The following is a 22,581-nucleotide window of genomic DNA, read 5'->3' as shown; positions in this document are numbered from 1 at the left end:
CATTTTCTCTCTTCGACAGATGTATCAGTAGCCGCAACAGCAAATCACCATCCACGCACCCTGCACCCGTCAAACATTTTCCCCCTGAGCTGGCTTTCATTCCGTTCCCTTCCTCCTTTTCCCACACGGTCAACATCAACAGGAGCATCATGCAACAATCTTCGCCTCTTCGCCTCTTCGCATTCCTTGTTGCTGCTCTTTTCTCTCCACAGCTTCACGGAACACGCGCGCACGAGACGAGTTGCATGTCTTTCCGATTGGAAACTCCTTCGACCAAGATCAAACCCCTTTCTTTCATCTATCCCCAGATTCAGTCGCCTTCGATTGAGCCGCCACGATCAGCTTTCAGAGTGGTGTGCACAGATACGGGCGTCACATTGTTATTCGCATCCCTGCTCACTGGATCTTGTCTTGTCTTCTCCAGGTTGGCTTTCAGTGAAGCGTATTCCGTGTTCTGACCGCAAGCCATCTACTTTTTCTTCTTGTTCTTTCCGTTCTCCTCCTTGGCGGATGTGGATGCCTTGCGTTTCTTACCGTCGCGTTCTTCCTTTTGCTCTTGCTCTTGCTCGTACACTGCATCGTCCGAATCATCACCGTCGTCATTTTTCTCCTTGGTCGATGCACCATGACCCGCATCCGGTGCACCCTCCGTCGTGTGCTCCTCACCCTTTGGTGCCTTCGCCCAATTCGGAATCTTTGCACCAGGTCGATTTTGCCAATCAAACTCTTTGGGCGCATCCTTGAATCCATGCTTCTTCCTCAGCATCTCGTCGGCCGTTCCTTCGAGCACCTCCTTGCTCGTGCCGTGCAGGTTGGCCTGGTAGCAGATCTTCATGCGTTGCATGTTCTCCCCCTTGGCTTCCTTTTCATCGAGCATGGGGAACGGGTAATCCTTGCCGATGATGCAGCCTGCCTTCTGCTGTACATCCTTGGGCGCGTTGAATGGCTCGTAGATGTACTTGTCCGGAAACTTGGCGAGTTCGGGGCAGTACTTACGCACCAGCGCGCCTGTTTTGTCGTACTTGGCAGGAAACGTGGCGAGGCCGTACAGGCGGAAGTACTGGCTGAAGAAGGCCGAGCAAGAGAGCCACATCCAGTTGCCCGGGTTGCTGCATGGGTCCCAGTCGATGAGGTACTCGTCAAAGATCTCGGCACCGCGCTCCCATGAGATCCAGCACTGACCCCGGGTGAGAAACGCCGCGACCGAATGTCGGCCCAAGTGATGCATCCATCCTTCTAGACGCAGCTGGCGCATCAGCGCGTCGATCCAAGGGAAACCCGTCTGGCCGAGCTTGTACGCCGACAGACGCGCCTCACTCACCGCATCGCCTGCGGGGCGCGGCAGCACCACCTCGCCGTTCTTGTCGTAGTGCGTCGGCAGGTACCAGTCCATGTACCGACACACCTCGTTGCCCCTTACGCGCTGGTAATCGTCCCCGATCGCATGCTCCGCACACGCATACATGTCGCGGAACAGCAGTTGGCCATTCAGGTTCTCCGGTGGACCCGACTTGCTCCCGCCCTTGTACTTCTTCTTGGCCTCCTCCACGTCCCACCAAAACTTGCGCACGCTCAAACAGCCGAACTTGAGATAGGGTGACATGAGCGTCGTCGAAGGGTCCTTGGCCGATTGCCCGGGCGAGGTTTTGGGCTTGGCGAAGGTGGCGACGTATTCGGCGTCCTTGCAGATCTTGGCGAGCTTTTCCAGCGCCAACGGTTCACCACCCTTGATGGTGTCGCGCACTTTGCTGGCGTCCATACCGAGCGAAGCTAGCGTGGGCACGCTAAATAGCTCGCACGCTTCGCCGTTGACGGTGTCGTAGCAGGTGACTTTCTTGTCTCGCTGCCCGCCCAGCTCGGTGGAGTTGAGGTCAACCGAGGCGGGACCTTCGCGGCCCTTGCCAGTGTAGTGGGGAAGGCCGTCGAGCGATTTTGCTAGTTCGGAGAGCGTGTCTTTGAGCGATTTCGACTTGGAATCCTTCAGCAGCGGCAAGGGCAGGTCTTTGGGTGCATCGATGGGTTTCGGCACATCGCCCAAATCGGCGACGATTTTCTGGAGCGTGCTCATCGACATGGTCGGCTTGCCCTTGTTGCGCTTCACCACCTCCTCTGGATCGTACAAATGATGTCCCTGAACCGCCACCACCTCGACGTTGATCTTCTTGGCAGCTTCCAGGATCAGCTTATCGCGTCGTCGGCCGTACGCAGAGGGATCCTTTTCGATGACGAGGTGCGTGATGCTCCATCGCTTCCACAGCTCGGGCAGCAGCTCCGTGGGCTCGCCTCGAACCACGAGCAGCTGCGAATTGGCTTGTGTCGAGGTGATGGTTTGCGACAGCGCGTTTATCGATTCGAGCAGGAAGCGGAAGCGATTGATCCCGACGCGGTGCTTGTAGACGTAGTTCGGGTCCCAACACCACACGGGGAAGAGCGCGGCAGGACTGAGGTCGAGTGCGGCTTGGAGAGCGGGCGAGTCGTGCAGCCGCAAATCGGTGCGGAACCAGTATAGCACGCGAGCTGCTTTCGGCATAGTGGCTTGCCAGTGTGAGTGAACTTGCTTTGGTCGAGATCGAGTTCGTCCTCGTGCGGGATGTAGCCCGAAATGCGAGTGGTGGTCCTGATTGAATCTACTACCGTCTCTGATATTCGTGTCTAAAGTGAGCACTTGGGAGATGGATGTGGGCCGGATCAGAAGACAGTGCGACTCAGAGAAAGGGCGAACGTCGGAGTCAAGCCTATAAGAAGGAACGGTACAGGCGGGCGGCGGTGGGCTCTGTTCGACGAGGGTGAAGTGGAGGGGGCTCATCTTCCGTTCCCGACCTGCCAACACACCACGAAGAAGCTCGCATGCCTCCGCATACCCGCTTCTCACTGCCGGCGAACCAAGTGTCCAAGCCGTTGACTGCAGCAGAACTTGCTCACAACTGATGAACTGTTGGCTGCTTTGGGCGTGTGGCTTACGTTAAGCACATGTCAAGCGCCGATCTTGACGTCTCTCGACTGGATGATCTCAGAGGCCGGAAATGCATTTTTCAAGAAAATAATTCGGCTAGGAACGAGCTTCGGTTAGTAGGTGCAGCATCATCCTCATCGTGTAAGAACCACCCGATCTTAGCCCGATTGGAGATTGTGATTCGAGATTGCTTGAGAGTTGGCATCTTCGCGCTTTTGTTGCGCCGGGACCAACACCAGACTGGACGCTCTGCTTGCATATCACCCTCTGACCCTTTCCACTTTAATCCTAACAACCAACAACTCGAAACAGCGGCAAGTTATACCAAGGATCCTCCTGGAAGCAGCACACGAGAGACTATGACCACCGCAGGGAGACTGCTGCTCGCCATTGGCACACGTACGTTCGCCTGGCTTCCTCGATCGTCCTTGATGCAGGATCGACCCGTACGCACCGCATGCTGACACTATTGCTTTGCCTCCATGAAATCCCACCAGTCGTGTTCTTTCACGCTGCATACTCGACATATGAGCGTAGGTAGCTGACCTTTGCAAAACAATCTTGCAGATTGACCTTATCTACCCAGAATCAAATCGCAGCTGACACGCATCTCCATCCTTTATCATTGATCGCAGACCTGTCGTTGAGGAAGTCACTTGGTCTCGTTGGCGCGGAAGCCAAATCCATGCCTATCGATGTACGTTCAAGCTTCATCCGGTATATTGCCTGCGGCAGGAATGCTGACACCCTCCCCGACTGCATCACACAGATCACCCTCGAGACACTGGTGTCCTTTATCGTCATCCTGGTTGGCATTGCACTCACAGCTTTGCCACTCAAAAACGTCACCTGGGCCAGCGAGATGCGTACAAAGTAAGTCGCTCTCACCGTTTAGAGATGCTCAAGCCAAGGCCACTGACGTTGATTCTTGGTTGTGTCGAATGCCACACAGATCAATTGACGAAGTGGATTCGCGCTCCAACTTTGCACCGCTCACACATCGAGGTCAGATCCTCTTTGCGGCTTCCGACTGAAAGATGCACGCACTTCTTGTCTCACAGTGGTCACCAGCAAGTAATCGAGCAATTCAACACTCAACAACGCACAACCCCCTTCCGTCTGGTATGAGAAGAAACATGTGACAATCAATCAGTATTACAGGGAGAAGACAAGGAGGATCGAATTTATATTCCGTTCGCAGTGCTCCACTCTCTACGTTTCACCAGAGCTATGGCTGGCGACCTCGACAGTAGGCTTGGAGTCCGTCGTAGGCTCGGCCGCCGACACGTGGTAACCGGGACGAATATGAGCTACCGCCTCCTCCGGTGCCGCACCCAGTGGTCCCACATAGTGCCTGCTGCCCCACGCGAACCACCACCCGGCACTGAGCACAAAGAAGAACGCAAACACCACTGAGGCGTAGTTCATCGTGCTCGCCTCTACCGTCGCCGTCGTCGGCATGCAGAACAGCACGGTCGCCAGCACGATCCACAAGAAGGTGATCATGTTGATCACGTACCCGAACTTGCCCAACGACCAGGGAGCGCCCTTGAGCATCACCCTGCGTCGGAACATGGCGACGGCGATCGGGATGCCGTAGCTGATGCTGAGGCAGATCGTAGCCACACCCGTGAACGCGGAGAATGCGGCGGTGTTGCCGAGGTAGATCAGCCCGAGCACAGACACGACAACGGTGGAGAGGAGCAGTGCGTTGAGCGGCAGATCCAGCGTCTTGTTGACTTTGGCCCAGTACTTGCTGCCCGGGATCGCGCCGTCGCGAGCAAACGCCCACGTGCAGCGCAGCGCCACCGTGAGCGATCCAATCCCGGCAAACGCAAACACACCCAAGATGATGAAGAGCAGCCCGAACCCTCCTCCTGCCGAGCCCGTCGCAAGTGAGAACAGCACGGGAATTGGCTGCCCAGCGGCAGCCGAAAGCAGATCCGCCGCATCCGGAGTCAAAATGAACAACACCGGGATCAGATACACAAAACCGGTAACGCTCGCCGCCACGACGGACCATACGATCGCTTTGGGAACCTGCTTTTCGGGCTCTGCTACCTCCTCACACAGCGCCGCCACTGTGCCGTAGCCTGTAAGCGTGTAACTTGCCTGCAGCAGGCCCACGAAGAAAGCCCAGCCATCAGGCCAGCCGCTGGTGTTCTCCCAGCCGGCAAAGACGAATTCGGCGTCTTTCCGTCCGTCCTTGGCGCGGACCAAAATCGTAATGGCAATGATGAGCGTTCCCGCGGCGGTCCAGTAGAATGAAAGTGTGTTGAGACGGTCGAGGTAATTGTACTTGACACCGTAGGCGTTGACGAGGGCGGCAATAAGCATGCAGGCCCAGAACGTGAGAATGGTTTGCCAAGCGTGCGGTGCCCATTCGTTGTTGCGGAATTGCGAGATGGCGGCCATAATCAGCTGAGCGCCACCAAAGTTGATTGACAAGCAGAGCGTCCAATTGGCAACAAGACTGACCCAGCCGACGATCCACGAGGTCAAGGGTGCCCACCTTTTGGTGCTAACGAACGCGCTCCACACGTAGACACCTCCGGACGAAGGATATTGCGAGCAGAGCTCGGCGAGCGATGATGCCATGCAGAGCGAGATGACTGAAACAACGAGCCAGCCATAGAGAATGGTGACAGGTCCACCGCACGTGAGAGCGATGCTGAAGGCAGTGCTGAGACCAAAGGGTGCCGCGATGATGGAGAAGCTTAGACCGAGGATGGTGAACATGCTCAGGTTACGTTTGAGCTCGGCGTCGTAGCCCATCGAAGCAAGCTTGGCGTCAGCGCCAGCCCCGGTCGAGACGACGGAGTGGACGCTCGTTGTTTGCTTGAGGTCCTTCATCTTGCGAGAAGGGGGGAGGGTCTCTTAGAAGTCGGGACGGCCGACGTCACTCGCAGTCGTTCTGGAAGAATTCTAGTCGATCGACAGGCCAGGTGTGAGACGATGGGAAAAGGCGGGATGTTGTTGGATGGAAAGACGCGGTGATGATAAAGGAAAGCAGGGAAGGAGAGAGTGTGAGGCGAAGATGTGGTGGCTAGCTCGGCTGATGCGAACACGCGCGTGGACGAGCAAGGCCAGAAAGAGCGCAGCTGTCACCAGACGTCCGGATGCTTATCAACCGCAGGTAACGAGCCGTGCCGACCTGCAATGCGAGGTTGCCATGTGCGTGCGTGGCTTGCAGTGGTTGGGAAGAGCCGTGGATAAGAGGTTCAGACTCTCCGCTTGCGACAACAATGGCCAGAAGAAGAGCTAAGCTGTTATCGAGCGGTCGATCAACGTGGGAAGCCTCGCTCTCTTTTTTGCTTAGTTCAGGCACGAGGGGTACGGAGTCGAGAGGTGACTGACTGAGTGACAGTGCTATCGCAAGGCATCGTCAAGGGAATCTCGAGGATCAGAACTAAGCGAAGTCGACACCTGACACTCTCGTCTTGGCGGGGCAACAGACTCGTACTCAGACTTGACTCGCTGTGCTGTGCTTGTGATGCGTTGAGTTGCGTCCCCAAGCGCAATCGGTAAGTCGGCCCGACTCAGCTGAGCTGGACGATTAAGCGACGCTGCAGCCAGATAAGAGTTGCCTCAGAATTCAAACTCACCTTGATTGTTTAACGCGGAGTCGGATAATCCGCCAGCGTAGTCTTCGGCCAACCAGCGAGACCGAGGCTTAACTCGATTTCCCTGGAAATGTTACACCTACAATGAGCACAGTACTGTTGCTCCTTTACGGCAACCAAAGGCGGAAAGAAAGAGGACCCTGCAGCTCGTCGACCTATGGGCGTCTCAGCCAAATTTCTCCACATCCCGTCTGTGCGCCAAGATCCTAATTCACCCGTCCGACACTTGCTCGCCATTACCATCACCATCAAACACCACCGTAACATCTTTTCATCTCTTCAAGAGAGGGGCCACCGAGCCTCGAGTTTTATCCCTCATCATGGCGGCTGCTCCCGCGTGGAGAGATGCCAGCGCATCGCAGCTCTACACGGCTGGTGTGGTGGGCGTCGGTGCGCTTTTCCTGCTGCTTTCTGGAGCAAATCTAGCCACTGCGATACTCCAGACAAAAGCGCCTACTTCGTCTTTTGACGAGAAGAAGCTTTCGGATCGAAGAACAAGTGCGAAGTCGCGCGATCCGACTGCCTCCGATTCACGGACCAAGCATGGCAAGACGACTGACGAGAGCACCGTCCAGGTCACCTACCCCATCACCGTCGAGATGTGCGACACGTCTTTTCACTCGGGAGCTTCTTTGGCGAATCGAAGCTCGCTCGACTCACCTGACGATATCCTAGATTCTTTGCCCAAAATCCGGGCAGGTGCGCTCTTCAAGCTCATCGATGTAGTCGCCGGCGTGTCAGCGCGCAAGCATGCCGAGCTCAGCTGTGTCACTGTCAGCGTCGACTCGGTACTCCTCCTTGCTCCCATCTACCTCGGCGACCTCGTTCATCTGTCAGCCTCTGTCAATCGTGCGTGGGGTAGCAGCCTCGAAGTCGGCGTTCGCGTCGTCAAGGAGGACCCTCGCACTGGTTCGCGCGAGTACGTCAGCCACGCATACATGACCTTTGTCGCCATCTCTGGTGCGCCTGCCAGAGCTGAAGGCTCCACATCACAGCCTCCTGCTCGCGTTCGACTCGCTTCTCGTCCGAGCCTCGCCCCCACCTCGGTGTGGCAGCAGCTCACATCGCTTCTCACCGCATCCAGTCAGACACAGCCTCCCAAACCACAGCTTCTGCCACTCTTGCCAAGAACGCCGCTTGAAGCCAGAAGACATATTCTCGCTGGACGTCGACGTGCCAAGCGCATCGCAATGGCCAAGAAGGGAGAAGCCAGGGACGGTGTACCCACAGAAGTCAAGAAGCGACTCAAGGAGGAAGTGCAGGAGATCTCGCGCACGGGAGGCAAGTGGAGGGGTCCAGCGGAAACTGATATGGGCGCCTGGACACCGGGCAGGCTCCAGATCCAACAGGCTGATCTGCTCTCCTCTTCGGTGGGCACCGATGTATCCTCAAATTCAGGCACCAAGACCTCGCAAGAGTGTCAACTCGAAGCGCTTGAACTGGAATTTGTGGTGCAAGCCTATGTATCCAGAGACCCTGCTGTCACTGTCAAGCACGACGAAGGCCTAGTCGAGATCAATTTGGCCGGCGACATCCCGCTCAGGCATCCGCTCAAGGTGGTCGAGAGGCTGGCAAAACGGCTTAAGGAGGCGGAGGAGCAGCAGCAACCGGCCGAGGCGTCGTCCTTTCCGTCCACGTCGCTCTTTGCAGCGCAGATCCCACAGTCAGGCTCAGTACCGCTACCTTCGCCGAGCGCGCCAGCCACCGCTCGACCTAATTCGGCGGTGCCAAACATGGAAAATGGCACCATGTCACCGCCTCGGAACCCATCTGCTCGCCGCAGATCCATCTTTTTGCCTCTCAAGGCAGCCCAGGAGCGCGAGGGCGACACAGATCTCGATCAGTCGTTGAGCGGTACCCCGATCGAAGCGCATGCGCCTCACAACCTCACTCGCGCCCGGCTGGCTGCTAAACTGTCCAAACCCATCAAGGTAGCCAAGACCATGGCGCGCACGCTGCATTTGGTGTTTCCCGAACACACCAACTCGGTCGGCGTGCTATTCGGAGGACAGCTCATGGACTGGATGGAAGAGGCGGCACTGCTCACTGTGCGCCATGTTGGGCGAGGTCGTCGATGGGGCACCGTCTCTTTGGATGGATTAGAGTTCGAACAGGCAGTGGCGGTGGGCGAGAGCATGACTTTTACGGCTGTTGTGGTGCGCACGTTTGTCCAGTCGTGCGAGGTCTACGTGCTGGCTGAGGCCGAGTCGCCCAACGGTACGAAGAGGATCACAAACGATGCGCTGTTTACGCTCGCATTCCCTTTGGACGAGTCGGATGCGGTGATCGCTTCTGTCCGAGATGGGAGCAGAGCACGACTGTTGAGGCAGGTCGAGATGCCCGAGCAGTCGGCGCTGGCTCAGTTTGCAGAGGTTGCCGTGAAGCGCAGGCAGACAAGGCTCGAACTCAAGCAGATGCTCGTCAGGATCTATTCCAATCCTAGCTGATGGATCGCAAATGCAATTAAGTTAATTGCGTACTCGATGTGGAAGCACATCCGTGTCAAGACAAGAAAGAGAATCAACAGCAAATGACTCGAAGCTTGACGATGAGCGGATGTCGGGTGTGGAGAAATGACTCGAGTACTTCTTTAGCGAGAGCAAGAGGTGACTCTATGCGGTTACCGTTGCTTCGGAAGACGGACTTCGGCAATCCAAAATCGCGCTGTCCGACTTTTGTCTTCGGCTACGGAAAGTGACACAAATTTTGCCGCCGTGCTCTGAATGAATTTTGGTGCTCTGATGCAACACCATGCACTCTGCGCCATCTTCCTCATACATAGCCAAATGCAGGCTCGAGTGATGTAGGTATAAAAGCGCCATGCCGCTACCGCCCTTTCACCCAACCTCAAACTCAAGCTCAAACTCAAACTCGTCTTCTCGCACAAGATGACAACCGACATCCAGGTCTATCTCGACCTGATTCCCAAAGCGGTGCTGGACACGGCCAAGGCGCTCAAGACCTACCCGAAGCTCGAAGGGATCTTACAGCAGTATGCATCGTCCCGGCAGGGTGGAGAAGAGAAGAGGGTAGAGCTGGAGAACAAGCTGCGTCCGGTATTGACGGATGCGGGCGTGGGCAAGAAAGGTGTGCTCGGAATTGTGGATGCGTGTCTGGCGGTGCAACCCTCTGCTGTCACTGCAATCACCGAACCGCAGCAAACCGACGCACCAATGACCACAAGCAAGACCAGCTCAGCAAAGAAACAAGCTGTAGAAGGTTCCAGCAAGGACACCAAGAAGAGCAAGAAAGCCGAGCGCACCACCAAATCCGTCGACGAGCTCTCCAACGCCGTGCAAGCCAATCTGTACGTCGACAACCCGGACCCGAAAGTGCGCCTCATCACGGCGCTCTCGCAAGAATCGCGCTTCCACCTCGACTGCACCGACACCTCCTCGCTCGACATCGACCTCAAGTCTGTCTCGGTCACCTTGGCCGGACGCGATCTCCTCTCGGATGCGCATCTGCGGCTCAAACCTCACACGCACTACGGCCTCGTCGGCCGAAACGGTTCGGGTAAGTCGACGTTGCTCACTGCGATCGGGGAGAAGCTGATTCCGGGACTGCCACGGACAGTGAAGGTGCTGTTTGTGAGTCAGCTGACCAACGCACGCGCGGCCGAGGAGGATCCCGAGGCGAGCGTGTTGAGTGTGGTGGTGCGCAGCGATGCGGAGCGCAGTCGTGCGGTGAAGGAGAGTCAGGCCTTGAGTCAAGTGCTGGAGGAAGGCCAGGAGAACGAGGAGCTGGTGAGGGATGCCGTGTTACAGATGCGGTTGGAACGGAAGACAGAGCTACTGAGGGAGGCTAGGAAGGTCGCGGTCAAGTGGTCGGGTGCTCGAGGGTATGGTGCACGCAAAGACCTCCTTGTCGCCGAGAAGGAGTTTGATGCTGCGCAGGATGCCGTCCACCACCCGCCGCCGGTCTCTGCAGAAGCATGGTCGACGGTTGCAGCCAAGATGCTGCTCGAAGCGCAGATGCTCCTGGAACAAGTCGACGCAATCACCACGGAAGCTCGCGCTGAAAAGATCCTCCACGGCCTCGGATTCTCTGCCGAGCGCATCCACGGCCCCTACTCCGCCCTGTCCGGCGGCTGGAAGAGTCGCGCCTGCCTCGCATCGGCTTTGCTTCAACCCACCGCACACCTGCTGCTCCTGGACGAGCCAGTCAACTACCTCGACCTCCCTGCGGTCCTCTTCGTGCAGAACCTTATCGCCTCCATCCCGCACACGGTCGTCACCGTCTCGCACGACCGCGAGTTCCTCGACGCCGTCTCAGACTCGCTCATCATCCTCCGTCGCCACAAACTCTCGTACTTTGACGGAGGAAACCTGACCTCGTACGAACGTACGCGTGCGCGGGAACGGCTGCACCGACACCGCCAGCAAGCCGCGCTGGACAAGAAAAAGGCCGCCGTGCAGAAGACGATTGCCAACGCCGCTCAGGCTGCGAAAAAATCAGGCGACGACAACAAGTTGCGAATGGTAAAGTCGCGGCAGAGGAAGCTCGACGAGCGGTGGGGGCTTGAGGTCAATGCCAAGGGTCATAAGTTTAAGCTGAACCGCGATATGGGGGGATATCACCTGACGTCGAGGGTTGGGGTCGAGGTGGAGGAGCTGGATGAGAGGGTGAGGTTTTCGTTTGCCGATCCGGAGCCGCTGCGCTTCCCAGGAAGCCTGGTGCATCTGGAAGGCGTCAGCGTAAGGTACCCCGGCAATGCGAGGGACACGATCAGCGATGTGGGGCTCACCATCGGCCCAGGTGAACGAGTTGGTATCGTCGGACCCAACGGCCACGGCAAAACCACCCTGCTCAACTGCATCGTCTCCAACCTTTCGCCCACCAAAGGCACCGTTGAAAAGCACCCTCGCGCCACCATCGGCATCTACGCCCAACACACGCTCGAGCTGCTCTCCGCCCAACCCACCACCGCGCTCGCCCATTTCACGCAACGCTTCCCCGACGCATCCGACGCCCACGCACGCTCCTTCCTCGGCCAGCTCGGCCTCAAGGGCCGAACCGCAGACACAATCCCCCTGACAGGCCTCAGCGGCGGACAGCTCGTCCGCCTCGGCCTCGCCGAAGTCATGTGGCCCAGCCCAGACCTCGTCGTGCTCGACGAGGTAACAACACATCTGGACAGCGATACAATCGATGCCCTCGTCGACGCCCTCCAGGCCTACACGGGCGCAGTGCTCCTCGTCAGCCACGACAGGTATGCGGTAAAGAGGATCATCCAACGAGAACCCAACCCAGCCGCTGATGACGATAACGACGACGACGACGACCAAGACACAGACCCAGACCCAGACGACGGTAGCGATTTGAAGACGCAAGCAAAGGAGCCGGGACGGGTCTACTTGTTGCAGAACAGCATGCTACAGCGATTGCAGGGCGGCATGGATCAGTACACCAACTCGGTCCTCAAACGCTTGGAAGCTTCGTGAACCCGCTAGGCCTCACAGACTCGACTTGAATTGTAATTGTCTCTCTCTCTCTCTCACTCACTCTCTCTCTCTCTCTCTCTCTTTTTCTGTGAAATTAGATCTTTACATTGCTCGGCTTGTGTTGACGATGAACGTGAGTGCCTGCAGGGTGGCGTAGAACCTCGGCTGATGCTAATCTCGGCTGATGCTAATAAACGCAATGGGGCGTTTTCAAAGTCGGCCGTATTCGATGATCAGCTTGTCTGTGACGCCTTCCAGCGTCGCTCTAAGGTGGTCTGGGAGTGCAACGACCTTGGCCAACTTGAGGAGGTGCAGACGCGCGCAATCCGAACCGTGTTTGAGACGAGGGCCGCCTAGTTCCTTGGCCTCATTTCTGCGACTTGTTGAGGTAATTCCTCGTTGGAAAGGCGAAACAGCGGCAGCTGGGGAGCTTTTGGGCAGTGCTCGATCTTGGGCCAGACGCATTGCGGTCACCAAGCCGTCCCCAAGTCTTACTTGCTCGCGAGCCAGGAGGCAAACGGCTAACTTGTACAGAAAGGTGTCCGAGCCACCATCCACGACCAGAAGGCGCAGGTTTGGCAATGGCACGTGGAGCTCGATTTGGCCAGATTCGGACGATACTGGCCTAGGGACGAGCTGCCCGCAAGTAAGGTCGTGATCTCGCGCAGACATCTCGGCCATGTCAAGCTCTTCCAGATGGCGCAAGTTGAACAAGGCGTCACGTACGTCTTGACGATGCTCTGAGGCCCCGCCCTCCTTGAAAGACAGTTTGCGCAGCTTTGGACTCGTCGTCAGTACGTGGGCCAAAGCATCGAAAGAATAGACCAACATACAGCTAAGATAGTATTGCAAGTCCTCCAGGTTTGGAAAGGTAAGTTGGAGTTGGCTTCCGTACTGGGGACAGAAACCTGATAGCTTCGTCAGCCGGGGAAAGGTAAGCGAGAGGGGCGAGGCATTCCTTTGATGATAAAGGATGGGGTGAGGGAGACCCCATTCTTCCAGATGATTCGCGAGACCAAGATTCATCTGCGTTTCTGCACTTGTGCCCATATCGAACGCCGGGAAGGGGTTGTACCCAATCAATGTGCGCGTGTAGTGGAGATGCTTGTTCAAGAGTGCCCGGACTCTTGATCTACCACTGTCAACATGAAGCGATTCGAGCGAGAAAGGCTCGACCGCAGCCGTCGCTGCAAAGGTCGGAACCGCTGGACAAGCATCGACCGCAGAACTCGGTATTAGCACGTCTGACCTCGGCTTGAAAACAAGAAATGTAAGTAGAGGACAGTGACGGTAGAGTCGATCGTAACAAAGCTCTCCGTGGCCAGTCGGGATCTCGATGTGCTTGAGGCTGGCTGCAGATTTGCGCAGAACGCTGCATACCTTTTCGAGCAGCTTTTCAGGAAACGCGTGCTTGAAGGAGACGTACTCGAGGCAATGATTGGCCCTTTCCGAGCGCAAGATGATGTAGCGCATCCAGCCGACGGCCTTTGATTCGCCCATTTCTTTGTGTTTCGTGATCAGAGTCAGCGAGGTCCAGAGAGATGGTACTGATATCAGGATCTGACGCCACGCGCGACAAGTCTGACTCATGGAGGAGCGGTCTTGGATCTCGAGGTGCGACGCGATTTCGATGAAGATCTCATTTGGGAGACGGTCGATGAGGCGCCAGGAGAGACCGGAGACTTTGCGTCGTTGCTTGTCAATCCTGCTTAGCAACAGCGCTCTTGTAGCCGAACCGTGCTTGGACGCTAAGGACTGTGCCGTGTCGAGACAACTGAAAGCCTGCTCCTTGTGCCCAGTGTTGAAGAGCAGCGCGGCGGCTCGAATGTATGCGGCAACGTCGTCGGGGTCGATCTTGAGGGCGGCCCTGGCATCTTTGAGAGCGAGTTCGTAGCGATTCTGGTGGTGATACGCATGGGATCTGGCCCACAATAAGTTCTTGCGGCATTTGATGACGGTCTTGCTCAGCGTTTGCGATCTAGTCTTGAGAGCTTCGGTGGCGACGAGGATGAGCTCGTCGTAAGCGAAGGTGTCGAGAGCGATTGCAACCGCTTTCTCTGCCTTGCTTAGACGTTCCTCCAGCGCATCAGTTGGCTGCGGGTCTTTGCTCGATTCCATGCGGAGCGCCATGCTCGTTGATTCCGGCATGGTGGGTGAGAGCGATAGTAGAGTGATGGTGGTGTGTGCGAGAAAGACCAGCTACCACGTCTGATTGGAGAGAGGGGAGACATCCCTGCCCTTACACGAAGAGGTTCCGCATCCTATGAAGTCTGCGCGGCCAAGAGGCTGAGTGCTTTGAGTGACTTGAGTCGATGCTTGGGTGATACAAGAGAGGAGAAGAACGAACGCTTACCGTCAATAGCTGAGCGGGAGTGTCACTTTTGTCATTTCAGGGTCCATACGCTCGTTGTCAAGACGTGACGCGTTAAAATCGGTGGGCCTCACCAGCCGTGCGAAAATCACACGCCTCCTCCTGGCTTTGAATTCGCACAAAGGCGCGAATTCGGCTCATCGAAGTTCTGTCCTTCGGCACCAAGACTTGCGGAAGCGCCAATGTTCTGGTGAAACTTCCAGACAGTCATATCTCAGTGTTACTTCCACGGTGGCTTTTCGGAGGCATAGGAACCTTCGCTGTCACGCTCTCATCTCACTCGAAACGGCGATCAGTCACATGACCTACGCCAAAGGTGTGCGGAGAGACTCAGCTGGGCAACTCGGATGCATCGGCAGCTTCGAGCAACAGATTGACGTGGAGCGCATCCGGTAGAGCTAGTTGACATCGGGCGGACGCCTGCTCACTGAGTAGGAGACGAGAGGGCAGCAAACCAGTTTGCCGGTGTGTGCGGGGTCAAAGGCGAACGGCCAAAAGATTGCCGACGGACCGAAGCGCGAAGAGTGTGCGCGACCGGCAATCTCTCTCCGCTTGGACGGTGTTTTTTCCTCAATGAAATTTCCTCGGTGCGCCGACAGTGGACCGTGCCTGTGCTGGCCTCCTACGCACGACACTCTTGTTTCTTTGCCGGTTCAGAAGAAACAAGTCGCTCGTCGCGGCAGCATTCCGACGAGAGCTGCGTGGGGTGCGCTGAGGTGGCGTCGTTCCGTGACTGCAGATCCCCACTCTACTCGATTTGTCTCGGTCATCTCGAAAGATCTCTTTCCACCCATAAGAGAGCTGAGCCATCTCTCCTTCCCTCCAATCCATTCCCTCCCCCTCTCTCCCCCCACAAGCATCTTCCGTCTGAACGCAACCATCAAGATGCCAGGAAAGGTCGCTCCCAACAACTCGCTCGCTACCGAGCCCGCTCAGGGCAACCTCTCGTTTGTCCTCCAGGAAATCGAAAACGTCTCGTTCGAGGACCGCCCCATCGTCGCTCCCAAGCCGGGACAGGTTCAGGTCAATGTCCGTCAGACCGGTCTCTGTGCCTCGGATTGCCACTACCTCCACCACGGTCGCATCGGCGACTTTGTGGTGCGCAAGCCCATGGTGCTCGGCCACGAGTCGAGCGGTATCGTCACGGCCGTTGGCGAGGGGGTCACTACGCACAAGGTCGGCGACCGTGTTGCTCTCGAGCCGGGTGTTCCTTGCCGTTCGTGCCAGGTGTGCTTGAACGGCAACTACAACCACTGCGCCAACCTCGAGTTTGCCGCTACGCCTCCTTACGATGGCACGCTGTGCACCTTCTACAACATCCAGAGCTCGTTTGCACACCACGTGCCTGATGATATGTCGCTCGAGGAGGCTTCGCTCATGGAGCCTCTTTCCGTGGCTGTCTACTCGGCTGCGATGCGCGGGCAGGTTAAGGCCATGGAGAACGTGCTCGTCTTTGGCGCCGGTCCCATTGGCTTGCTCAATGCCGCCGTCTCCAAGGCCTACTCGGCCAAGCGCGTCGTGATCGTCGACGTAGTCGACAGCAAGCTCGACTTCGCCAAAGAGTTCTGCGCCACTTCGACCTTCAAGCCCTCGCTGCCCAAGGATGGCGAGTCCAAGGTTGAGTCCGCGACTCGCAACGCACAGGACCTCATTAAATCGCTCGGTGACGACGTTGCTGCGCAGGACGGCTTCGATCTCGTGCTCGAATGCACCGGCGCCGAGCCGTGCATCCAGATGGGCATCCAGGCTCTCCGTCCCAAAGGCCGTTTCGTCCAGGTCGGCATGGGCAGGTCCGAAATCGAGTTCCCCATCACCCGCGTCTGTGTCAAGGAGATCGACGTCACCGGCTCCTTCCGCTACGGCGCGGGAACCTACAAGACCTCGATCAACCTGGTCAGCACGGGCAAGATCGATGTCACCAAGATGGTCAGCCACCGTTTCCTCTTCAAGGACGCCATCAAGGCGTTCGAGACCACAACAAAGGGTGTCGGTGAGGATGGAAAGACCGCCATCAAGGTGCAGATCAGCCAGGGTGAAGGCAAGCAGTAAAGCCAATCAGCCATCTCAGTCTCGTATAATCTCGTCGGACTTTCCCTTGTCATCTTGGAAAATGCATCTGTTCTCTCCTTTGCGTCTGCAGTCTGCACACGATGCCGCGATCTCGCTGAACGATAGGAAAAGAAAGTGGACGCTGAGATTGGACGAGAGCGAGGTATGATGTGAAGTGTAGCGAGAAGTAAAGTTACCAAGCGAAGGAGCTAGTCTGAAATATACGCAAAGCCGTTCCCCAAGGAAGTTTCGACCCGATGCTGCATCGTGGCCGGTCGTCGCATCACCAGAAAGAGCCGCTGCGACATCCGGTCGACTCTGAGATCGACATTGCGCAACCACGGCGACGCTGCCGACCTGACCCTGTTCCACAGCGCTACGAACAGCCGACCGAACCTACGCACCCCATAGAACGCTGCACGTTCCACACCAATCACGAAAGAAAAGACAAAACTCGAGAAAAGCGTTGAGCATCTTGCACCTCGTCCTTCGCCTTCAATCTTCTTTCCGAATCAGTTGTTCTTGAGGAAGTGCGCGGAAGGACCCTTGCCGATCAGCTTACTGATGCTAAGATGGAACTTGGGCTCGCCCACCAACTTCCCAGACTTGTCCGTCTTGCCCTCGCGGCTCCAGAAACCCCAGCCAAATGTGATAAAGAAAAAGTACTTGAGGCGATTGACACTGAAGAAGAGGAACGACGTGAGCCAGATGCACAGCTCCATGTAGGTGAAGAAGTCCAGCTGGCCGCCGGGCGCTCGCTCCTTGATGTAGCGCACCAGATCGACCCAGAGTCGCATGTCACGCGGGCGCGGGCGCGTCTCTTTATCCATAAGGAAAAGGATGAGCGTGCGCGCCATTATGCCGATGTGGATGTGCCCCACGGTACCGACGGCGTGGCGGAAGGTTGAGTTGGTGCACAGCACCGAGCAGTCCTCAATGGGGAACACCTGCAGATACATGTTGGGGCGCACGTAGTCTTCGGGGAACAGGTCTTTCGGCAGGAAATCGATCGACGGCAGCTCGAAGCCCGTGGCGACGACGATGATATCTGCGTCATAGTGGACTTTCTTACCGGGGGTCCCCTTCTTTTGGCCGCGCTTGCGCAGGCTGAAGTGGATGCCGCTCTCGTCAAGATCGAGCACGTCGCCGCGCTGGTAGTCGGCCTTACCTTGGCGAATGTACGTCATGGCGGAGGTGTTGACGATCGGTGTGCCTGTGTAAAAGCCTTGGGTGGGTGCCATCTTTTCCTGCAGATCGCGGTAGTGCAGCTTCTTGATGAGGAACTCGGGGATGAACGAGAGCCACGTCTCGCGTCCAAGCGGTTGCAGTGCCAGGAGACAGTCGACGACCGTGTTGCGCGGGATGATCCACTTGTCGCTACGAGCGAGGATGGCGGGCTTGTCAGCTCCCTGCGCCACAGCCAGCTCGAGCGCCTCAACACCGCTCGCACCGCCTCCGACGACCAAAACCTTCTTCCCCTTGCAGTCCAGACCATCGAGCTGCGAAGAATGCACAATCTTGCCTTTGAACTTCTCCTCACCGGGCAGGTTCATCTTCTTGGGCTTACCGCACGTGCCCGTCGTCACCACCACCCCATCAAACACCTCGTCCTCGTTGCCGTTGATCACCCAGCGCGCATGCCCGCCCTCGCTCGGATCCGTCGACGACGCGTGCCTCGTCACCTTGTCCACTTTGGTCCCTAGGCGCGTGCGCTTGTCCAGCCCGTAAATCTTCCAGATCTTCTCGATGTTCTTGAGGATCTCGTCACGGTGCGGGTATCCCGTCGTCCACTTGACCGCCGGGTGAAAGCGGTACATGATCGAGCTGATTTGCAGGCCCGAGGTTGAGTTGACGCGCGACCAGATTCCACCGATCTCCTGCGCCTCGTCGAAAATGGTCACTTCAAAACCATGACCGATGAGCTGGGAGGCGGTCGAGATGCCCGAGATGCCCGCACCGATGACGGCGACATGGCCAAAGGGTTTCTGGTCGGGTTGCTGCTTGGGGAGGTTAGGCGAAAAGGCGTAGGCGATGAAGATTTGAATCCACTGGTAGATGTAGCTGAGGAGCGCGGCAGGGCTGAAGTTGCCGGCGGTCGTGGCTGACATGTTGGCAGTGTCAGAATGGCTATGGCTGTAGCTGTAGCGGTATGCTGGTCAACTCGACCTCTGGCAAAACAATTGAGGCTGTGATAGAAGGAGGGCCAGGCTGTGGTGGGAGTGGTGAAGAGAGAACGAGTGAATCGCTTCCGAACCGCACGGCCAAGCTGAGCTCGAGCTCTGGCGGATTCCAAGATAAGGTCAGCGTTGACAGCCTTTCTCACGTTCAAACGCGCATTCCGAGACCTCGTTGTCTCGCAAGCCTCGTTGACAGCGAAGAAAGGCAATCTCTGCCTCTTGCGCAGCTCTTTCGCCTCCGTGTCGGAACCACTTCCGAACAGATCTCTCACATGCTTGCTGACAGCCTGATCATCGACCGATTCAGCAACATTTCAAGACTGCGTTCCAAATTCCAAACCTTCCACATCGATGGTCGGAAAAGCCTCCGATGTGTCCTGTATAGGAGGCACTGGAACGCAGGGCGTCATCTCGCGATCTCTGTTGAACGAGAAGCTCTTCAGGTCTCATGCCTCCACTCTCTCCCGTGCGCACGTTTTTGCGAGGAAAATATGTATGACCTCAAGGTGCGTGCAACAGCTCGTGCGGCTGTGCGTAGCCGGTGCAGAGCCAAGAGCCAAGAAATAAGACGCCGTGTTCAGCAGGAAGAAACAGCTGAAATTTATCTTTCAGGCAGCTCGATTTTTGCGTCCTCAATTTTGACATTCTTTTCCCCGTCTCGCTTCCATGGTTCCCGAACTCACAGATCAACTTGGAACGGCCTGCAGCGCGCACCAGTCTCAATCGGACGGTCAGAGGAGTACTCGACGTCGCAGTTACGAGCTCAATCGACACACAACTTGCAGGAGCGAACAAAGATACAGTGTTTTGAAAGCTTACCAGTGGACGTGTGGTAAGCCCCTCCGAGAGTGGAGCCCTTAGAAAACATGTGTGTGTAGCGTGAGACTGTATCGAGAAAACCCCTCAAGAAGTTGAAGCCAAAAGGTAAAGGTATATGAACAGGGCAACGAAGGAATGTGAATCGCTCCTGATGAGCAACCCACGTAAGAAGCGCTTAGTGGTGGAAGCCCTCCTCGTCACGCGAGACGACACCCAGCTTCTCCTTCTGCTCGGGTGAGAGCGTGCTGCGCGGGCCCTGATAGTGCTTGTGCGCATACAACACAAACCACACCGTAGCGATCAGCAGAACACCAATCATGATGACCCACGAGTAGTTGAAGTTGAACTGCGTGATCGGCTGCATGGTGGGGATGGCCAGGATGGTGCACTCGAACATGGTCCACAGGATGGCAATGCCGTTGACCGTCTTGCCGAGCATGCCGCGGCCCAGCGAAAACGGGCCGGGCTTGTACTGGACATCCGGGTGGTCCCAGTAGATCCAACGAGCCACGATGGGCACGAGGTAGCTGCTGTCCATGCCGAGGGCGGCGAGCGCGAAGATGGCGGTGACAGCGGTGTAGGAGGCGAAAGCGAGGCAGCCGAGAGCCATGCAAGGAATGACGACGAGCCACACAGCGTTGACGGTGGTTCCTGTACGCTTGTCCACCCTGGCAAAGTAGCCACGGTCGGGGAGAGCGTTGTCTCGCGAGAAGGCGTAGAACGATCGGGCGTTGGCCTGCAGCGCAGTGGTGACCACAAAAAAGGCAACCGAGCAGACGAAGGGCCAGATGACCAGGAATCCGACCTTGCCCGCACGCAGGTACAGAATCTGCGCAAAAGCGAGTCCACCGGGCCACGTCAGAGGGTCCTGCGACGCAACATCGCCGCTGACGAGCACCATGACAATGTTGAGCACCCATCCGATCGCACCGGTGCCGGCAACAGCCACAACAATGGCGACGGGAGCGGCGATGGCAGCTCGCGAGACCTCTTCCGAAATATGCGCGGTCGCATCGTAGTCAGTCATGACAAATTGGACGCAGTACAGACCAAAGAAGAAGGCTAGACCGCTGCTGCTCCAGCCACTGCTGTTGGCCACATCCGTGAAGGTGTACGACGCCGAGTGCATCTGGTCCAGAGGCGTCTTGGCGAGCACGACAATGATAATGATCATGGTGATACCCAGGTTGACAATCACATACGACGACGTGAGGCGCGCCAGTGTCTTGATACCGAAGCAGTTGATAAGACCGTGCAGCGCAAGCAGACCGATGTAAAGACCGACGGTGGCGCCCGTGGTAGCAACGTAGCGTCCATTCGTGATGACGTAGGCCCACGCAAAGATCATCTGCGAGAGACCGTATTCGGTACCGGCGATACCCGCGATCTGGCCAGTAAAGTTGAGCCATCCAGTAAGCCAAGCGACGAACGCACGCTGGTTGCGAGGAACCAGCAGACCGGAAGCCGAGTAGAGACCACCGGCGGAAGGGTAGGCAGAGACGAGCTCAGCGATTGCAAGGCCGAGCGTCATGTTGAAGCACGAACCAATGGCCCAGGTCCACACGGTGGAGGCGGGACCACCGAGGGTAAAGGGGCTGTTGAACGTGGTGGCCACGGACGAGACGAGACCCATGATGGCAAACGCGTACGAGATGGTGGAGAAGCTCTTGAACTCTCGCGCAAACTCGGACTTGTGGCCCATACGCGAAGCGAGCATAGCATCGTCTTCGCTAATCAGCTCGGCGGGCTGGTGGCTGACGCGAGCGCCATTCTCGTTGGCGCTGGTGACGGGCACCTTCCCCGCCTTGACCTCGTTGGAGGATTTAGAGGAGATCGACGATGGCATGGTGGTCTGAAAGGCACTCGATCCTGTCGGGATGGATGGAAACGAAGGTGGAGAAGGCGGACAGCGAGCGAAAGAGCGTGTTAGGGTGTTAGCGAAAGGATCCGGTGGTGAGCATAGGAGGCGAGACCGAAGACGCAGAAGGAATGATGGCAGGTGCCGGAGCTAAGGAAAAAATGCGGGGGGGGGGGGTGAGGGGGTGGTTAAGTAGGACGATCGTGGAGAGGAGGCGAGGGAAGGGCAGCAATGTCAAAGAAACCAGGGTCGCAGGCGAGGTTCGAGTGACAGGCACAAACAAATCGAGGGGACTGGCGGCGATCCTGGATCGGACGACTTCACAGACTAAGCAGATGATCCCAAGTACAATGACGCCGAGAGGCTCGAGAGCGGAGCTGAGGCGTCGAGCGATGGGCGGATCAGGCTGCGGAGTGTCTGAGCTGTCATGCTATGCGTGTGCACGCCCGTGTGATCAAGAACGGCGCACGAGAACCGACTGCAGTGCAAGACATCAGGGACCTGCCAGAAAGGACAGCAGCGAATGCCAAGAGAGCCTTCTGCAGTGCATCGCGTCAAGACCAAGGCGGAAACAGCGCAAAGGCATCTTGCTGCGGTCTCCCACAGGGGGCGGGAGCAGAAAAGGGAGCCAGCCAATGAAGAGAAACAGGAACCTGTGAAGGGACGGGAAAGGGCAAGGGCAGGAGCAGCAGCGAAAGCAGAGCAGAGAATTTTTCTCTCTTTTGGTCTGCGTGAATTTTGCCGCGGCTCAACTCGGCGAACTGCCTCACCCGAGTGATATGAGCTGGAATGGCTCATAGACCGCGGCAGGATGCAGAGACAAGCGCCCTTGCTGCCCGACAAGCAAGTTGTCAAACGAGCGCCGTACTATGCCCCGCTTACCCCGCACTGCTATCCACCCGGAACAAGACCCGTGCCTGTCTTCCGACCTTGGAGAACGGAGGCCGGAACGAGTGCCGCTACAACCAGGCCTTCGCATGCAGATGCTGTGCTTCCCCCTCCGGTCAAGACCGTACTCCGAATGCACCCTTCGAGTAGGCTTTCCGGCGAACACAAGGTGTGGTGCAGCTGCACAGAGGTACAAATCTTTCTGATCCTTCTGCTCTGCTCGAAAGCAGAATCTTTCCGCGAGCCAGCTTCCAACAACAGATCCGAGCGTAGCGAGAAAAAGATGGCGAGCGAACACTTACCGATTCGAAAAAACAGAGAGTGCAGGTGTCTAGTGTGGCTCTGAAAGAAGGCAGCCGGTGCGTGTTGTCGACTCCAGGGAACGAGGCGTTGAGCGTA

General features: G+C 57.1%; 9 protein-coding genes across 9 annotated transcripts; 4 read left to right on the top strand and 5 right to left on the bottom strand.

Moving 5' to 3' along the window:
* Positions 1-469: 469 nt before the first annotated feature.
* On the bottom strand, positions 470-2,530 carry EX895_005008 (uncharacterized protein; the record flags this gene model as incomplete). Its single annotated transcript, XM_029885602.1, has 1 exon — positions 470-2,530. One exon carries the CDS (start codon positions 2,528-2,530, stop codon positions 470-472), a length of 2,061 nt encoding a protein of 686 aa, XP_029738168.1.
* A 782-nt stretch (positions 2,531-3,312) lies between these two features.
* On the top strand, positions 3,313-3,987 carry EX895_005007 (uncharacterized protein; the record flags this gene model as incomplete). The annotated part of the gene is made up of 5 exons (XM_029885601.1): positions 3,313-3,352; positions 3,451-3,486; positions 3,589-3,650; positions 3,723-3,826; positions 3,906-3,987. The coding sequence occupies 5 exons, from the start codon at positions 3,313-3,315 to the stop codon at positions 3,985-3,987; spliced, it is 324 nt and encodes a 107-aa protein (XP_029738167.1).
* Positions 3,988-4,165: 178 nt separating this feature from the next.
* EX895_005006 (uncharacterized protein) lies at positions 4,166-5,806 on the bottom strand (the record flags this gene model as incomplete). Its single annotated transcript, XM_029885600.1, has 1 exon — positions 4,166-5,806. One exon carries the CDS (start codon positions 5,804-5,806, stop codon positions 4,166-4,168), a length of 1,641 nt encoding a protein of 546 aa, XP_029738166.1.
* A 1,090-nt stretch (positions 5,807-6,896) lies between these two features.
* On the top strand, positions 6,897-9,023 carry EX895_005005 (uncharacterized protein; the record flags this gene model as incomplete). Its single annotated transcript, XM_029885599.1, has 1 exon — positions 6,897-9,023. One exon carries the CDS (start codon positions 6,897-6,899, stop codon positions 9,021-9,023), a length of 2,127 nt encoding a protein of 708 aa, XP_029738165.1.
* Positions 9,024-9,464: 441 nt separating this feature from the next.
* On the top strand, positions 9,465-12,020 carry EX895_005004 (uncharacterized protein; the record flags this gene model as incomplete). The annotated part of the gene is made up of 1 exon (XM_029885598.1): positions 9,465-12,020. One exon carries the CDS (start codon positions 9,465-9,467, stop codon positions 12,018-12,020), a length of 2,556 nt encoding a protein of 851 aa, XP_029738164.1.
* A 210-nt stretch (positions 12,021-12,230) lies between these two features.
* On the bottom strand, positions 12,231-14,168 carry EX895_005003 (uncharacterized protein; the record flags this gene model as incomplete). The annotated part of the gene is made up of 2 exons (XM_029885597.1): positions 12,231-12,797; positions 13,401-14,168. 2 exons carry the CDS (start codon positions 14,166-14,168, stop codon positions 12,231-12,233), a joined length of 1,335 nt encoding a protein of 444 aa, XP_029738163.1.
* A 1,108-nt stretch (positions 14,169-15,276) lies between these two features.
* Positions 15,277-16,440, top strand: EX895_005002 (uncharacterized protein; the record flags this gene model as incomplete). Its single annotated transcript, XM_029885596.1, has 1 exon — positions 15,277-16,440. The coding sequence occupies one exon, from the start codon at positions 15,277-15,279 to the stop codon at positions 16,438-16,440; it is 1,164 nt and encodes a 387-aa protein (XP_029738162.1).
* A 512-nt stretch (positions 16,441-16,952) lies between these two features.
* On the bottom strand, positions 16,953-18,548 carry EX895_005001 (uncharacterized protein; the record flags this gene model as incomplete). The annotated part of the gene is made up of 1 exon (XM_029885595.1): positions 16,953-18,548. The coding sequence occupies one exon, from the start codon at positions 18,546-18,548 to the stop codon at positions 16,953-16,955; it is 1,596 nt and encodes a 531-aa protein (XP_029738161.1).
* A 1,063-nt stretch (positions 18,549-19,611) lies between these two features.
* EX895_005000 (uncharacterized protein) lies at positions 19,612-21,282 on the bottom strand (the record flags this gene model as incomplete). Its single annotated transcript, XM_029885594.1, has 1 exon — positions 19,612-21,282. The coding sequence occupies one exon, from the start codon at positions 21,280-21,282 to the stop codon at positions 19,612-19,614; it is 1,671 nt and encodes a 556-aa protein (XP_029738160.1).
* Positions 21,283-22,581: the final 1,299 nt, after the last annotated feature.

The sequence above is a fragment of the Sporisorium graminicola genome, chromosome SGRAM_5 (assembly GCF_005498985.1).
Source record: "Sporisorium graminicola strain CBS 10092 chromosome SGRAM_5, whole genome shotgun sequence".
Classification (NCBI taxonomy): domain Eukaryota; kingdom Fungi; phylum Basidiomycota; class Ustilaginomycetes; order Ustilaginales; family Ustilaginaceae; genus Sporisorium; species Sporisorium graminicola.
This window is presented reverse-complemented; position numbering and strand designations above follow the sequence as displayed.